The sequence below is a fragment of the Quercus lobata genome, chromosome 11 (assembly GCF_001633185.2).
Source record: "Quercus lobata isolate SW786 chromosome 11, ValleyOak3.0 Primary Assembly, whole genome shotgun sequence".
In the NCBI taxonomy this organism is placed as follows: domain Eukaryota; kingdom Viridiplantae; phylum Streptophyta; class Magnoliopsida; order Fagales; family Fagaceae; genus Quercus; species Quercus lobata.
The window spans coordinates 12,265,691-12,284,674 of NC_044914.1; the positions used below are offsets into that span (position 1 = coordinate 12,265,691).

The 18,984-nt window shown below is 34.0% G+C and overlaps 1 protein-coding gene across 2 annotated transcripts; it reads right to left on the reverse strand.

The window, feature by feature from the left end:
- Positions 1-2,597: 2,597 nt before the first annotated feature.
- LOC115968333 (protein SUPPRESSOR OF FRI 4) lies at positions 2,598-10,731 on the reverse strand. 2 transcript variants are annotated; one of them, XM_031087710.1, is made up of 7 exons: positions 10,375-10,731; positions 9,472-9,572; positions 6,081-6,207; positions 5,430-5,851; positions 3,918-4,072; positions 3,753-3,806; positions 2,598-3,045 (listed from the first exon to the last, which is right to left on the reverse strand). In XM_031087710.1, the coding sequence occupies exons 1-7, from the start codon at positions 10,566-10,568 to the stop codon at positions 2,974-2,976; spliced, it is 1,125 nt and encodes a 374-aa protein (XP_030943570.1). In that variant the 5' UTR covers positions 10,569-10,731; the 3' UTR covers positions 2,598-2,973. The 2 variants fall into 2 exon arrangements, with proteins under 2 accessions (XP_030943570.1, XP_030943569.1); XM_031087709.1 differs by having other exon boundaries at positions 2,598-3,806.
- Positions 10,732-18,984: the final 8,253 nt, after the last annotated feature.

Consider the following 18,984-nt stretch of genomic DNA (forward strand, 5'->3'; position numbering starts at 1 on the left):
ATTCAAACGAATGATGAAACTATTAAATATTTTGAAGAAGTAGTTATAAACATTTGAAATTTTAGGGATGAAAATTAAATTTATACCAAATTCTTTTTCATAAGTTTAAATTTATTTTATTTTTATTGTCAGTTTATATATGATTTATAAAATATTACATTTAAAAAATATATACTTTTACCAGAGTTATTTTTTAAGCACAATAAATCATTGAATATAACGAATTCCATAGGGAATCTAAAGTAGATTTTAGCCATTTCTCTCTTTCTATAAAAAAGAAGTTTTTTTTTTTGTCAAATTCACCACATTTTTTTTTATGGTTGATTAATTAAAGGAGCATTTGGAATTTTCTTTTATTTTTTAAAATAAATAAAATAGAGATATTTTCATTAATGAAAATTAGTTATATCATTAAGTATATGTGTTGGTAATTAAAGATGATGAATCTTCTTACCAAACCTCTACAATGTACATGAGTTCCCCCGCCCCCTTTAATCCCTCCATGCTTTCAGCTAGAGAAGAATGTATCTTGTGCATAGGATACAGTATCCCTCCCATAGTGTGGATCTCACAATTATGAGGTCTGCACATTATAAGAGAGATGATACATATATCCAATACATGAGATACCTTCTAAATGAAAACGCAAGTTCAAGTGAAAATGTGATTTCATGTTGAGTTGGTAATTACACATAATAATGTTTGCCCATGTAGGTATTGAAGATAAGATTTCAAGTGAATAGCTAAACCCATATATATAGAGGTTTAAACTCAACTAACCTGCAGTTATAATTAGGTTTCTAAAAAACCGACTATTAGCTTAATGCGATCAAATAAAAGGGGTGAGATTTGCCAATGTCAGAGGGTATGTGTGTGTGTGTGTGTGTGTGTGTGTGTGAGAGAGAGAGAGAGAGAGAGAGAGATTGAAATTGAAATTCAATTATACAAAGAAAACATAGGTTAAAATTAGATCTCCCCCTTCGTTTTTCCTAAGATGTAATTTAATGCTCCCTACATCCACAATGGTCCTGTCTTAGTGTCTGTTTGGAATACATTGAGTTTGTTCTACTAAAAGTATTGTAGGGGTAAATGAAAGTAGAGTGAGAGCTGCAATAAGCAAAAAGGACTTGACATTAGTATATGTTTGAGAATAACTTATTTAGTTTTTTTACTAAAAGTACAATTAAAAAGAGCTAAAAGAGAAGTAAAATAAGTTGATTTTGTTTTGCTAAAAGTATTATAGGGGAAAAAAGTAGAGTGAGAGCCACAATAAGCAAAAAAATACTTGACATTTGTGCAAAAACTATATAGCGACTCTCAATCAGTTAACTTTATCTCACCTTTTGACCAAAACTATTATACTGGGACCAACAAACCATACCAAGCCAGTTGAGCAATTAAGCGAACTAAAGAAAAAAAAACAGCTTCTTCTTTTGCGAGACCTACTAGGATCCACAAACAGTGGGAAAAAAGAAGCAAAAAGCTAGTTTTTACTAGCTTATAATAGCATTCCAAATGTATACTCAATATCAAATCACCATTGACAATCAAGTCAAAAGCATTTTATAGTATTTCAAGACTTCAAGTACAAATCTCCTCCCCACTTAAAATGAATCCAAAAAAAACGATCAACATTAAATCGCATCTTGATTCCATTTGCAACAATACTACATACATAACGTATATCACAACTTGTTGTAATGACAAATTATTATTAGTGCAACATCATTTTTGCTAAGACCACTATTGGCATCACTTCTATTATACAACAATGGCAGGTTATCACCTCAAGCCGTTGTGAAATTTTAAATAAATTATGTTTTTAGATCTTTGTTCTACTTGAGCCTGCATTTTAAACCATATATTTCAATTTTCAACTAGCATGTGTTTTATTTAGCGCGAAAAAAAGAAAGAAGATAAGTCTGTTCCCACGCGTATTTATTAGACTTGAGAAATTCATTAGGGTGCTGTTATGATACGTTACCCTTCAAATGAGCAATTTTAGCCGAACGAATATGTCCAGGTTTTCTTTTTCGATAAAGACTGTATTCTAGCTAAAAGGCCCAAATTCCCTTTAAAGAAAAGCCCATAATTAAAATTGGCATTCCATTTTGCTAAAATCGTAATGAGCATTGACAAATACTAGCAAAACTCGCTACACTGAAAATTTCTTAAGCCATTTTTGCGGTATTGCCCAAGATAAAAATACAGGATTTCTAATTCAATTGCTACAATTAGGTCTTATTTAAGTGAATAAAACCTTCAATAAATTTTTATTTTCTAAAAAAGGAGAAGAAGAAGAAGAAGAAGAAGAAGAGGAAGAAAAACCGTTTAGTCAATGAAATAACCAACTTCCAGTTAAGCAAATACAAAATTGGGGGATATAATAGCAGCCGTGCAGTCAAGAATGAAGCACTACTCAACCTAACCAAATCGTAAGCTTTCATAAAGACAATTTTTATTGCACAAGATAGAGAAGAGTTTTTACAATAGCTTTTAATTACTTTGGCTAACAGAATGTTCTCTCTCACAGACACACACACACACACACACACACACACACACACACAGTATATCTCTTAATGAAGATTAAACAATGAAGCAAATAGTTGTTTACAAAGATATGAAATCCAATGATTCAAAAACACCTGGAGAAACTGAATTAGATTGATCACAAAAGGGTTCAAGACTAGATCCTAAAGTGTTGAAACTAAAAATTAAGAGACTATGCAGAAAAATACAAGTTTAGCAACTTCTATGGAGAATCCTCATATCATCAACAAAATTTACTCCCTTGAACCTCTCTTGTAAAGAATAAAACACAAATAAATATGGCCACTTACAAGACACCCAATTAAATCAATGAGAATAAAGACCAGGGCATCGCCTTGTCGTTTAAGTGAATCCCACAATATTCTAAGGATGATGCATTGACAAAAACATTCCAACAATTCATCATGACTTCTATTTGATCTAAAAGGCCATTCGACCAGCAAGCCTGCTTTCCAATATTCTTCTGTCTATGGCTGCATCAATTGAGCTCATCTGAAACATAAAATCACAGGAGGGGGGTGATCAGAAAGGAGCCCTAAATATCAATCACTTGGACAAACCAGATATGTTATAAAGCTTGGCCTAAGCAAAGAGAACCAAACTTTGCAAAAGAAGCTGACCTGGGCCAAGTCTGAATTCACTGTTGGATCATAAACTAAATTGTACGAATAGGCAAAAATCTGTTGGGTAAGATCTTGTTCCACCCAAAACCCCACTTTTCAGAATCAAGCATAGGGAGAATGAATAACAGCAGGTAAATCCAAATTTTAAAAGAGAAAATACATACACATTGTTCTTAACTGAGTACAATGCTAGGATGAAGAATCTTGGAGTTGATTGCAGCAAGCTTGACAAAATTGTAATTACTAATTACCAGAATAAAACAATGCAAATACCTACTTGCAATTTTTGATTCCCACAAGAGTGGTGGCATTGCGTGCAAACCGAAGAATGGCAGTTTACATGCCCTCAACCAATTGGGTTGGAAGAAGAAAAATGGAATTATTAAATGGTTTAACATATTACTAACCAAGTGGGTTGTTCTTTTAATGATGAAAAAATTGGAAATTCATACAGAAATACCTCTCTAAATAGGAAACAGTGCGAAAGAATCGAATCTGAAAACATGAAACATAAAGCCTACCCATCTGGTCAGATGCGAAACCAACTCCATATATTAAAGAGGTAGTATGACTTACCTGGCTAGTTTCATCATGCACCTGATACTTCGTTAGGGACATTCTTCTTTCCTCCTGCAATCACCAGGTGTGCCAAGTCAGCAATAATTATAGTTAAAAGCTTTCCTTATTAGACTCTTTCTTCTTCTTCTTTTTTTTGGGGAGAGAGAAAGAGAGAGAACTAACCATGGACATTGCCTCATCATCCCAAACTAGATAGACCTCATTAGTGGCTGGCTGGGTAGCAGGAGCTTTGTTTGCAATTACTGGGGGTGGTCCAATTGAAGGACCACCAGTATTTGGGCCAGAGGCATATGAATGAGAGTTGCTTAATGTCCCACCTACAGTATATCCCCAAAAAAAGACATTAAAATCAATAAAATTATGTACTACAAAGACACCAACAAGATGTGAGAAACATATTTGGGCAAGTCCACAGCAAAGCAGCCTAACAATATCAAAGTTCAACATCATGAAATGGAATCCAATGAATATGGTTCTAATCTTACCAGCCCGCTATAAAACCAAATCAAACCAATCTGGAGTAAGTAGGCTCAACCAATGGACAGCAGCACCAAAGTTACGAAATAAAACTTCATTCACATTTTAATAGGTGGTGGCTTTATATGTATTGAGAGAGAGAGAGAGAGAGAGTCAAACTTGTGATCAGAAAAAGAACAAGTGCCTATGGTGAAGGTAGTAGGAGGATCACTCATCAAAAATAGTTTTTTGGTAGTTTTCTTATCAAATTCATCATCACAAGATCAGAAAAGGAATAAGTAGATGCATGAAGGTAGTTGGAGGATTGACTCACCAAAAACAGTATTTACTATTTAGCAAGGCTGCTTCTGAATATAATCAGAAGGGGGTAATTTACGCAAATTACAAAGGAGAGACCAATTTGACTTCTTAATATATGTGTAGATGTGCAAACTAAGAGACGAAAGGGCAATGGCTAATTCGCCTAGTGGTATGGGGTAAGCATAGAGAAACATCAGCTAAATGCAGTCACAATTAAAACAGTCATTGCTCGTTATTTGAACTTGTCAGGATGGAACTATCTTGTGCTTTAATTCTATGGAATTTGGTTTATTCTAGCTTTTGGCTAATAGTTGACAGCAATATCTAAATTTGCAAATACTTGTAGACAAATAAAATGAATAATAGAATGCTATTTTAAGAATACACTGCTTCTTAACAGCCCAACATTCAGTACCACAGACAGACAGAAGCTAAGCAAGCAATACATCCTTACCATCAATAGTAATTGTAAGAATGAAAACCCATAATCTCATAGCTGAATGGTTTTTATAGGGAGTGTGGAGACCTTACAGAAAACTATTTAAATGAGACTCATGTTGGCACATTTGATCAAAGTATCAAACATAATTACATTTGCACCATTATTTTTACAGAGAACATCAACATCTAGCAATATCAATACTATTAAAAACCCAGAATATAAAATCTGACATAATTTCATGACTAGTGATTAATTTTTTTAATTTTATCAGTTTATTAATGACAAGTGATTATTTTACATCATCATTTAATCACAACTTATCAATTCTCAGTTTTTGGAAATTTTTATGACATTGAAAGTTCGAGATCTACTTCTAAAATCAACCACGATGAGTATTGATAGAAAACCAAAACTGAAAAGATTATTTGCAGGGCTCAATTTAAAAAATACCCAACCTGGTATGTTTGGGGCTTGGTAATTATTTGTCATAGAAGCGTTAGCACTTGAATGCACGTCAATGGAGCCTTTAACTTCCGCTGCAGAGCTTGATGGCATACTTGTTGAAAGCATAGGAGCAGAAAATGGTGAAATTTGAGGTATATTGTTGTTCCCAACAACGGGGAACAATGGTTGCGATACAGGGACAGATGGGTTGGATACGGGCAGTCCGGGAGGAGTTATCTGTGAAGGTTGTAGTGCAGGTGATGTGGTTGATGGCAAAGGAGGTCTTGCATTCTGGACAGGAAACAATGGTTGTTGGGCATAACCCAATGGAGGAGGAGGAGGAACAGAAACTGCAGGATGCTGTGGATACCAAGGCCCGGGACGAGGTGGAACAGGCCAAGCAGCAGGAGGCACTGGTAGTGCAGGATTGTAACTGTAACCAAACACCCAAAATAAGTTCCAAATGTGAGATAACTATGGATGTGATAATCAAATATCTTACAGTACAGAACACTTAATTTGATTTATTTATTTGTGCTCAAAGTACAAATCAAAATGAAAGGAATATATCTTGAGAATGCAGATCTACTTTCACCAAGAACTAGTGCTGCATAAATGTGAAGCAGGAAAGTCTTAAGAGAAAAATCTAATAGAAAACATACATTGGCTGCATTACACCCAGAGTAGGTTGAGGAGGATATGCAATTCCCAATGATCCTGGTACAACACCACCAACTAGCGACGTAGTTGGGATATCCACTTTAGCCACTTTCGATGCACCTTCTTCTTCTGCAAAATAGTTCAGATGTCAGACGGTAATCATAGTATGTTAATGCTTTTAACTTCTCCAATGCAACATATACAAACTCTCCATTACTATGTGAAAATAACCTCATTGTTCCAAATTTTTCTACAGATTGTAATTGGACTAAATGGGAAGATACACATGACATCACACATTAGTAAACTTAAAAACAAAAATAAAAAACAAGTTAACTGTAAGGCACAGGAGAGACCCTCACATGTTATGTTACACTAATAGTCAATGGTTGACAAGTGTTGAACCACCATACCAAATGAATAGTTAGAAAGTTTTTTCAATATATAACACTCATGTCGATAGAATGATTTGAACCCTTTATTTTTTATTTTTCAATTTATTTATTGGAAAAAAAGATTACGAGTATTTCAACCCCTCTTTTTAATTTAATGCTGAATTGATGACCCACATATAAATTAAGAAAAATTCTTTGGATTTGAAAAAATAAAATGGTTCTGATATTCCAAAGACACCTATAAACAAGGCAAGCCAAAAATATGATTTTCCTTTGATTACACACACATCCGTGGATCTTGAACCCACAGCCTCAATCACTGCCTTACTATTCCAAGGAAATGAGATACCATTTGAGCTAAAGCTCATTTTCTTGAACAAGTAAACTGATTCTTTTGTGATCAGTGGTTTTGGACCTAAATAGAAGGGAATGGAAGGAGATGAGACTCCCACCAATCTTGTGTACCACACAAATAGTTAGCGGGTGATTCCCTACCACCACTTTAAAATTTCAGCCCTCCCACATGAATTGATTCATCAATTGACAGTTGGGAGTACCATTATCCCTTTCAAAATTTAACCTCCATTTTAAATTGAGTGACCAACCAAGACATGCTTCCTATATGACATTATTCCAATATGAAACGGATAATGGGTTATTCCAATATGACGTTATATGTGACCTGGCACAACAAAATATAGGATGCCCCTTCCCCTACATATATGGGGATTAGTTCCTAAGCTGGTAATCAGACCCACCATCCAATCTGAAAAAAAAAAATGAATTCTACCTAAATCATTTACAAGCCCAACCTAGGAACACCCTAGTTTTCAACATAATTTAGTCTCCCCCAAATAAGAAGTATTTCAGAAATAGAGAATAAGGATGAAGTAGAGAGAGGAAGAGGAGGAGAAAAAAGAACTGATGGAAAACCAAGCACTGTGGAGAAATTGAGTGGACAGCACAAACGTCTGTACAAGAGGTCCTAACTAGAGAGTTGCACAAAACCTTTACTTGCAAAAGAAAAATTTATTCGAAATGCTACAAAGAACCAAGAAAATGATTCTGAAGTGTGGCAATTTCACGTAAATGGAAAAAGAAACAACAAAAATCGAGGAAAACATGAAAAAACCAACTGCTGATTAATACATTGATAGTATAATTCAACATGTCATTAAATTTTTTTTTTTAATATGTATAACATGTCATTAATGTTCTTCAACGAGTTCAATAAAATGTCATTAATACATTCAATTTTGAATAATTCAATACCATATTTAAAAATAAACCATTTCAGGGCAGAGCCAGAAATTTTGTTGTGTGGACAAAAAATTATTTCCTTTCCAAAAATTTTCTTTTGGCCATAGTTTGAGTATATTATAGAACTCATTCCCCACCACATAGATATCATAATAACAATCCAACACACAAATTGGAGACTTGAGTGCTGGTGTTCACATAGATAGCATAAAAACTATACTATCTATCAGCAAAGGATAGATAGCAAAATGATCTAATCAATAAAGCTGTCAAAATGTACTTTTTTTTTAAACTACCACAATATACATGCATATAAATAGATAGATATATATGAATTAATTAAAATTTAAAAAAAAAAAAAAAGGACCAAATGCTTTCAACTAGATGTTGGTGATGTTATTAGATGAGGGAACTGCAAAGGGAAAATCCTAACAAGAATAACCAAAATCAGATTCAGAACCAGCAAATGCAATCCCAACTATTTAGATGGGCTCCTTCAAGTTATGAAAATTGTTTTTTTGATAGTAAGTAAGACATGCACTGAGTGGGTCTTTGATGAAGACAAGGAAGAGCTCAAGGAAAAAGAAGATTAAATGTACAAAGATTCAAGAATTGTGGTCTAATTTTGATGTCGGACCTTCTTAGCACCTTTGATAGGTCATTTTAGTTATTAGTATTAAGTCTTTTAGGTTGAGAAGCTGCTGGATCAGTTTTAATTAATTTCTATTAGAATAAGGGAAATTTGGTAATTTCTAGAAATCTGGAATGGGCTGTCCTTGGCCGTACCAAAGGACTATAGTTATCCTTTTCCCAGTAGGAATTGGACTATAAATAACCTATTCCTAGACTGAATAGGAATACTAATAATAATTACATAAAAGACTTAATAATACGTAAACATAAAATAAGACTCTTGGGCCTTTGGTACGGCCAAGGACAGCCCATTCCATATTTCTGAAAATTACCAAATTGCCCTTATTCTAATAGAACTTAATTAAAACTGATCCAGCAGCTTCTCAACCTAAAAGACCTAATACTAATAACTAAAATGACCTATCAAAGGTGCTAAGAAGGTCCGACATCAAAATTAGACCACAATTATTGAATCTTTGTATATTTAATCTTCTTTTTCCTTGAGCTCTTCCTTTTCTTCGTCAGTCTTGAACCCACAGCCTCACCCTCCACCTAGCACTTGCAAGGGGAGGAGGTGCCACTGTGCCAGTTGAGCTGGAGCTTGTTGGCTCCTTCAAGGTATGAGATTATTTTAAGTAACTCAAAAGTCTAGTCTCAAGCCAATGCATCACACATATCAAGAATCCTGTTGTGGCACTGGGCTAAACGCAATCAGCTCACAAGGGAATGCTTCTGTGTTCATTATGCAGGCTTATGTGAGTTCTTTTGATACTTAATGCTGAGTTTAGTTACTAGTTCTAATTTGATATGATTTTTGTACTAAAGGCAGTCCATTCCAATTTTGAGCAATCCCTATTACATACCAAACACCTGCCCTTGACTTTGAATCCCTTAATCGACTTTGAAAACCCAAGTAATTTATAGAAAAAGCTTAGACAATCATAGGCTTGACCAGCCATTCCTTCGCTAAGTTCCAAATTTAGGAGTTGATAATACAACATAAGAGGGAAATATAGGCATCTCAATCAAAGCAACAACAACACAACACAGACATGTAGCATAGTACAACGACCAAAAAATTCTCCTAATTTTAAAGCATCCTCACCGTCTTCACCGTAGTGAGCAGCCAAGACATCAGGTGGGATTCCTTGCATTCCATATATTTCAATATCCGTAGTCTCTCTACCTGGTTTTGCATTGGGAACCCTGCAGAACAACATCATTTGTCAAATAGAGAATCCACCAAAATCAGACATAATTAACAAATACCAACATAAATAGTTTCAAAACATAACACACACACACACACACACATAACTACATACCTCATATACTTACATTAATAAATCATATTACTCATTGATTCAGAAATCTCAAAGAACCAACTTGAAGCCTTGAAGACTTGCTAATTCAATCTCTGTTTGATTGGTCTCGGTGTCTCACAAGCAGTTACACTCAACTATACCTATATTTCACAAAATCAATTTTTTTTTTTTTATGTAATTCTTTTAGGTTATGGAGTACTCATCATCATCATCATAAGCTTAACCTAACCATTTTTACTACAATAAATGTTGTACCCAGTGCACAAAACTCCCACTTTTGCAGCATTCACTTTTAAGCTAGGAAGTACAGACACTTCATTTGGGGTATCGGACCCATGCTTTAAAAGGGTGTCGTACCCATATTTTAAGTAAAAGGAACTTGCCATCGCAGCAAGACCCGACCTCTTTTATATACATATCAATACCTATTGCCAAGAGCTCGTAGCTCAACTCACATCTTCCCCATTGCATAACTATCAAATTTATACAATAAAAAATCATATTGAAAAAAAAAAAAAAAAATACAACAACAACAATATATTGACACCGATGCTAAAGAAGATCCAAAATTATTAAAGACTCAATTTTTTTAATTTAAAAGGAAAAATACAATTATATTTATATAACAAGAAAGCGAGGTAATTAGGGTTTAGAGAGAGAGGGGGGTTGATAAAGTAACATACTTGGTGACGGACTCTTTGTGGACCTGGAGGACGTGGATGGCCATACCGCCGGCGGTGGAGAGCTTCTTGTGACAGACGTGACACTTGAAGTGCTTGGCTTTCTGATGCTGAACTAGAATCTTCTCGTCCTCGAACTCTCTGTCACAATAGTAACACCACACCTTCGACGACGCTCTCTTCTTCTTCTTTCCCATTCTCTTCCTTCCGAGATCACTTTTGCTATGCTAGGGTTTCTCTCTCTCTCTCTCTCTCTCTTTCTTTTTGTCTCTGATGTGTTGTTGTTGTATCTGATTCTGAATCCCCCTCTTTTGCGCTCGCGTTCTGGTATGTTATAAACTTTTGGGGGTTGGGAGGTGAATGTGTTTTTTCTCTTTATATATACTGTTTTTTTTTTTTTTTTTTTAATTTACTTTTTACTGTAGAGGGGTTGGTGGTTGGGTGTTGAGAGCAATTTGACTGACTACGAAGAGGAGCCGGATTTCATTGGGTCCCATATTGTGTAAAAAAGTGCACGCCTCATATAGGATGCTGCCACATTCGCCGCTGAGTTCTTAAATGATGTGACACAACTTTTTTTTTTTTTTAAACACAAATCTTCTTTCTTGGTAGGATTCTTTTTTCACCCAATTATTATTTATATAATAGGTGGGAAATCAATACAATTCATAGAAAAGTTTAACATTTTTTTTTTCAACTTTTATTTTCTCTAAAAATAAAATTTAATAATTATAATAGTTATTAATAAACATTTTATTATGATTATGTTTTTATATGAAAATATATATGATGTGGATTGAAAGCCCTTTTTTGTCATTTGCTAGGTCCATATTCTATTTGTAAAACTTGGGCTTTTCAAGGCCCAATAGAGTTATGAGTGGAGTTAGGTTTGGTTAGAGCATTCACATCAGCTCTTGGATAATTGTGTGTAAATATGTAAAATACATATTTTGATCATTTTTACACATTTTGAAGCAAAAAACACACTATATCAATCTTTGTAAACTCGTGTAAATCCATGTATAATTTTCAACGAGCTACAGTACCCGTGTAAATTTACACGGGCACTGTAGCATGTGTATATATTATTTTACTAATTTCCGTTCGCACCAATTTTTTTTTCTCTTCTCTGTGCACAACAACCTCAACTCCTCGTCTTGTTTTCCTCAGATGCACACAAATACATCCACACAAATAAATCAACACAGAAACACACTCACACACAAACAAACCCACACAGACAAACCAACAGAGAGATATGGGTTGCCGGTGAAGAAACAATATGGGTCACCGGAGCTTGGTTCGTGGATCGGCCGGTGAAAAAAGGATCTGGGTCGCCGAGCTTGGTTCGTGGATCGGCCGGTGGAGAAAGGATATGCGTCGTTGGAGCTTGGTTCGTGGATCGGCCGGTGAAGAAAGGATCTGCGTCGCCGGATCTTGGTTCGTGGATCGGCCGATGAAGAAAGGATCTGGATCGGCCGGTGAAGAAAGGACCCGGTGAAGAAGTGATCTAGGTTGGTAGTTTTTAGAAAGAAAGGATCTGGGTAGCTGGTGAAGAAAGGATCGGCCGGTGAAGAAAGAATCTGGATCGGCCAGTGAGGAAGTAATCTGGGTCGATCGTTTTTGGGAAAGAATGAGAGAGAGAGAGAGAGAGAAAGAGAGAGGTCTTTCTTTTTTTTTGCTGAATAGAGAGAGAGGTCTTTCAGTTAGGAAAAAATGAATAAAGAGAGAGAGTGAGAGCGCGCGTATAGAGGTAGGCAGTTGAGAGAAATAACAAAAAAATGAGAAAGGTGAATATTTTATTAAAATATCTTGTAAAATAGAAGAACTGATGTGGGTGTTTTATATAGGTGGTAGTGTAAAATAGAAAAAGTAGGTTTTTTCGTGTAAAATAGACAGAAAATTTAGAAGAACTGATGTGAATGCTCTTACACTGCATAAAATAGATTTGTTCCACGGAACCAACTTGTGCAAAAACAGCCATCCAAATAACTAGCAATGTATAAAACAATAATATTAAACAAACAATGCATTAATTATTACTTAGCCACAAAATCATTCATGGTTCGCCCAAACACATATCCAATTATGAATCTACTAGAACTTAGTTCATTGGGTAGAAATATAGATCATTGGAGTTTAGAGACTCTAGCTTAGGTCTACCATGACCATGTGCGGTCATTCTACTAGACCAAATTTGTGCATAGGTAAAATCAATAAACAACAATACATATATGCATATAAAAAGAATTAATGGTATATTTGGTACACTGAATGAGGATTATAACCAGAATTGTAATATTTATTACTAGTAATAAAGTGTGTTGGAATGTAATAACTAAACATATTCATTAGTTTGGTTGTGAGTGATTACATTATAATAAAATTTAACATTTATTTTAGGAAATATCTTACTCATATAATTATATCTCCTTAAAAACTGTTATTTTTAAATTTAAGAACGATATGTATTATTTTTTATGATTTTTTATTTTTAGAACTGTTAAATGTATATGGAAAGTTTGTTTATTTGAAGATATATTAAGTTTTGAAATTATCGCACTTAATAAAGAATCGCTAATACAACCTTTTAAAGATGAATAATTATTCTTCATTTTGAAGAATAGCTATTCATTTTAAAAACATAATCAAACTAAAGGATAACTAAATCATAGGAATAATTATTACATTACAGCACCTCTTACAGTCTACCAAGCATGCTCTAAGAAAGTTAGAGAGAAAATAAGTACTTTAATGAATTTTACTATTTATATATGAAACCCAAAATGCTAATTCCTAGAGCCATAAGACCTTTAAATCATGAAACCCATAATATTGGTTCCCAAGGTAAAGAGCCACAAGACCTTTAAACCCCAAGTTCCACATAATTCAATAGACAGTTTAGGGTTCACAAGACTTGTGAGACTTGGAATCCTAAATCAATGTGGTTTTCCCAAATACACATTCTATAAGTATAGATTTTCTTTTCTACAAAGCTTCTCTTTCTTAAAGAGTCTTTATAAATTATATTAGTTAGCAATGAAACTCAAGCATAATTCCTCTAGGAGAAAAAGCCACAAAGCCTCTAAATCCCAAACTTCACAAATTTAAGTAGGTACTTGAGACTTTACAAGACTTATGAGAATATGAGATCGAGGACCTCAGATCAATGTGGAGCCCCTAGATATTTCTATAAATTGGGATTTCTATTCCTACAATATTTTCTTCCTAAGGACCTCAACCTAGTTTGGCGTTGCTTACTTCTTTTCCTTAATACTGTGCAGGTCTTAGAAGTTAGAGGCTGTTTGGATTGAGTTTTTTGATAATTCAATTCTCTGTTTTCATAACTCATAACTCAAAAAGGATGGGACCCATAGTAAAAAGTTTGTTTGGCAAACAATAACTCTGTTTCCATAACTCTGTTTCCATCACTCAATTCCCTGATTTTTGAGTTATGAGTTATGGAAACTGAAAACAGCCATTTACAATATTACTGTGCTTTCCATTTACAATATTACTGTGCTTCCACTCACACTCTTCAACAGTGCGTCCCCTTCCCCCTTTATGGTATCAGAGCCACTCTTTTCTGGCCGGTGGTAGTATGGTTGTGTTCTTTGTCTTCTTGTCCGTGTCTACCCGAACGCTTGATATTCCGTTGTTGTGTTCCCTTCTTACCGTCGTTGGCGCCACCCTAGTCGTAAAGTGAATTCCTAGGACCTAGCTGTAAGGCCCGTTTGAGCCAAGAGAGGGCGTGTAGGGCATGAGAGGTATGAGGTTGGTTAGGGTATGTGTTACGAAATGCAACGGTTGTGAGAAAAACATGATAACTGAGTGTTGAACCTAGGTTAGTATGGATAAGTTGTGGAGATCCAACTCCTCTATCAGCTCCAGGACTAGTTGTCCTCCTGATATTGTAAATGAAGAAGATCACACTATTGATGATAATGAGGTGATCCCTGATTTTCGTAAATGGACTATTCCTAAAGTTGATACTAAAACTGTTTATAAAACTAGTTTTGTTGAAAGTATTTTTCATTCTGCTTACAAAGCTAGAACTGTTGAGCAAATTTTCTCTATTTCAAGAGTTCATGAAAAATGCTGCTTGTTCACTAAAAAGAATATTAATGACTTCATTGCTGCTAAAAAATTCAGTTATTTGCATATTGGTATGGTTCAAGTTGCTATTAAACCACTTACCCGAAAGGGTATTAATGCCTCTGTTCTCATGTGTTTAAGAGATGCTAGATTTAAGATTTTTAAAGATAGCATTCTTGGTATGATCACTGCTTCTTTGTATGATGGTCCTATTTATTTTAACTGTTATCCTGATCTTACTCTTGCTTTGGATGATCCTAATATTGTAAAAGCTTTAACTTTGAATATTGCTTCATCTGGCTATCACATGGAAGAGGGTAGTAAGCCTTTTGCTTTGATTTATCGCATTTATTATAAACTAATGGGTACTCAAATGAATCCTTGTGCTATAATGCCTAGAGAACCTTCAGGTAAAACCATGTTAATTCAATGTTCAACTCCTGATGCTAAAATCCAAGTTCCAAAAATGATTCAATGGCAAGATGTTAAACTTCCTAAGGATTGGTTGCTAGAACAAGAAACCCCTCCTACTAAACCCATTTTTGATGAGCTTGATCTCACCCATATTCAACAATATCTTGATGGTACTGTTAAAATAAGTTTTCAAAACAATCCACCTTTGAGGATCAATGAAGGAAGACATTCCTTTGCTGGATCTAAAAGTATTTCAAAAAGAGATCGCGAGATCAATGAATTTTTGAAAAAGAATTTGGAAACATCCTCTGATTTAAAGCTAAAAGGTATTTCAAGTGATAAATCCCAATTTAGCTCTGTTTACTATTCAACTAAACTTGAAACTTCCACTCCATTTAGTAAAACTGCTAATGAAGATGAGGAAGATACTATTTCTGTTACTCCATCTGATTTTGATTCTCCTATTGAAACTCCTCCTGTTTACCAAAATCAATTAAGAGTTTTGACTGTTTTAAATGATGATTTTGAAATTGATTGGGACTCTTTGTACAATGAGTTTATGCTTGCTTCAAACAAAACTAAGAGAAAATATTTCCAAGATAATTTTGCTCAGTCTGATAAAGACCGTGTTAAAAGAAAATGGTTGGAAATGATGAACCAATTGAAAAAACATATTTTGTTTTTTGATTTTCTTGAAAACCACTATGTTCCAAATAATGAGGTTTCAAAACAACATTTGAATGTGATAAAGAAATCAAAATTTGTTAAGATTGATAAAACCATTATTAGATCTAGTCATCCTCCTCTTGATTCTATTTTGATAACTACCAAGAAAGATGAAGTGACAAAAGAGGAAGTGAAGGCCTCTCCTTTCAAAATTGCTGATGATCAAACTCCTATTGTTAGCCTTATTGAACAAAACAATTTCACTAATCAATCTTTGCATATTATTGGTCAACAACTTGACCGTATTGAAGAAAAATTTGTTGAAAAATCTGTTCTTGTTTCTGAAAAATCTGTTCCTGTTAAAACTGAGAAACCTTTGATTGATTTACCCAGTCAAAGAGAAAAAGTTATGTTTAAAACTTCTCAGTCCAAGACTCTTGAAATTGTTGACAAAATGCTTTCTAATTTAAAGATTAAAACTGAGGGTACTGGTACTTCTACAAGTGCTCCAATGAATTGAACTATTTCCAAAAAAGAAATTGTTTCTGAAGAAAATACAGATTCTGATACTGTTTCTTCTGTTTCTTCTGTTCCTGCAAAAAGAATCTTTGATGACGATTTCCCAGAAATTAAAAGATTTGTTGGGAACTCCAAACCCATGTCTTCTACAAAAAATTGGTATCCAAAACCTACTCCTCCTGACATGCAGTTTGAAGAGAGATCTTTTCAAACACAGTTTTCTGTCTCTGCTGATAAGCTCTATGAATGGAATATTGATGGTTTGTCTGAACAGGAAATCATTAATAAAATGAGTCACATGTCTATGGTTGGTATTGCTTATCAAAACAACCATGATCTTGATCAACCTTAAATTGTTAACTTGCTTCTTACTGGGTTTTCTGGTACTCTTTGTGGATGGTGGGATTCATACATCACTGAAGAATCCAAAGAGTCTATTAAACATGCTGTTAAAAAGAATGAGGAAGGTTTGCCTATTTTTGATGAAAGTATTGGTCGTGGTATTCCTGATGGTGTCAATACCTTGATCTATACTATCCTCAAACATTTTGTTGGTACTCCATCCAATATTTCGTCCCGTGTTTCTGATTATCTGAATAATCTGAGTTGTCCAACTATGTCTGATTACAGATGGTATCAAGATGTTTTTACTCCCAGGGTGATGCTCCGGAAAGATTGCCATAAGCCTTATTGGAAAGAAAAGTTTATTGACGGTCTGCCTCCTATCTTTGCTCATAAGGTAAAACAAGAACTATTGGGTAAAAATGATTCTATTGATTATGATAATTTAACTTATGGTGATATTTTCAGTACTATTAAAAAACTTGGTATTAATATGTGCAATGATGAAAAATTGTTAAAACACCAATTAAAGAATAAAAGAAAAGCTAAATATGAAATGGGAAATTTCTGTGAACAATATGGTTTGCCTCCTATTGCTCCTTCTAAGCAAAAAAGTAAAAAACATGATAAAAGCTATAAAAAATACAAAAATAACTTTGTTAAACCCAATGATTTCTATGCTAAAAAGAAAAAGGTTTCTAAAAAACATGTTAAACAGAGATCAAATAAAGGTAAATGTTTTAACTGTGGTAAACCTGGACACTTTAGTAAAGACTGTAAAGAAAAACCTGGTAAACTGAAAAACAAGTTCAACATGTTAAACATTGATGATAATGCGCAAGAAGAATTATTCAGAATCCTTGAATCAAACAACTCGTCTGATTCTTTGGAAGATGATTTCTCTTCTTCATCTGATTCTTGCTATCACTCTGCTGATGATTCTTTTGATTCTCCTAATATTAAAATTGGTTGTAGAGATTCTTGTTGCAATGTTATTAATGCTCTCACCAAAAGTGAAGAAGATGAAAAATTAATAATTCAAATAATAAACCAAATTCAAAACCCTGAACTCCAGAAAGAATATTTGGATAGGTTTAAGAAAAATTTGATAAGAGATGAAACTGGTAAAAAACCAAAATCTACTATAAGCTTTGAAGAAACTTTGGAAAGATTTAATAAAAAGAAATCTAAAGAACTAACTGTTAATGATCTCCAAAATGAAATTCATATTATTAAACATGAGATAAACGAATTAAGACATGAATTTAAAAGCATGAAAAGTGATAATCATAATCTCAAACAAGAATTGACAATGCTAAAACTTGATAAAGATCTTAATAAGTCCAGTAACGATCAAAATGAGCACAGTGATGGAAATGATTCCAGTCAACAGACTCTTCTTTCTGATAAAGGTACTCCTAGTACTTTCATTAATCCCCAACTTGCTTTTGTTAATAAATTATTTCCTCCAAAATGGTTTACAAAGGTTAAAATTGTTGTTTCTCCTGATTATCATTTCACTGTTATTGCCATGATTGATTCTGGTGCAGATATGAACTGTATCCAAGAAGGATTAATTCCCTCAAAATATTTTGAGAAATCTACTGAAAGATTGGTTTCTGCTAATGGTTCTCAAATGAAAATTAAGTATGAATTGAATAATGCTCAGGTGTGCCATGATAATGTTTGTTTCAAGATTCCTTCTGTTCTTGTCAAAAATATGACTGATAAAGTGATTCTTGGTCTGCCATTTATTAATGCTTTGTATCCCTTTCTTGTTGAACATGATGGAATTACTACTGATCCATTCAGACAGAAAGTAAAATTCAAATTTGCTTCAAAGTTTGAGATTGATATTGATAATCTGTCTCATAAGAAAGACTCTCCCATGAATGAACTTGTTCAAGAACTAATAATGAATTCTGATGATTTTAAAGGTAATTTTCATAACACCAAAATGTTAAAAACTATCCATTATCCTAACATTATCAATGATTCTTTGCAGGAATCGGACAATGATGCTCGGATAAATACCACTAATAAGTGGGATAATAGTAATAATATTCATACTTATACCACTAATAAGTGGATTATTATGGAAAAGAAAAACAAAGGAAAAGCTCCTACACAGGACTATTCCCAGATTGCAATGCATGAAGGCGCATCTTCTGGGATAAAACCCAGCGGATCAACATCCCTTCAAGGATATGTCCCAGCTAAAATGACATATTCCAGTGGTGATATGATGATTGCTTTACAAGAAGTCTTATCTAGATCCTTACGATTTCATAATGGGATTTATAGTGAATTACCAAATTCCATAAAATATATTCTTGATAATCTCTATGCTGCTTTTACCAGAAACAACTGCTCCTTGTTTGAAAAAACCCTCCGAGCTCTCGAAATCCACCTTGTTAATCTTACTGCTCAAACTGAAGCTTATATAAGCTATGCTAACCTTATTTCAGAAAAAATCCTTACTCCAGAAAATACTCTTATTTTAGAAAATGAGGCTTTTAAAAGCCATCTTGCTGACCATCCAAATACTTCAATTGATCCTTACATTAGTCAACTCTT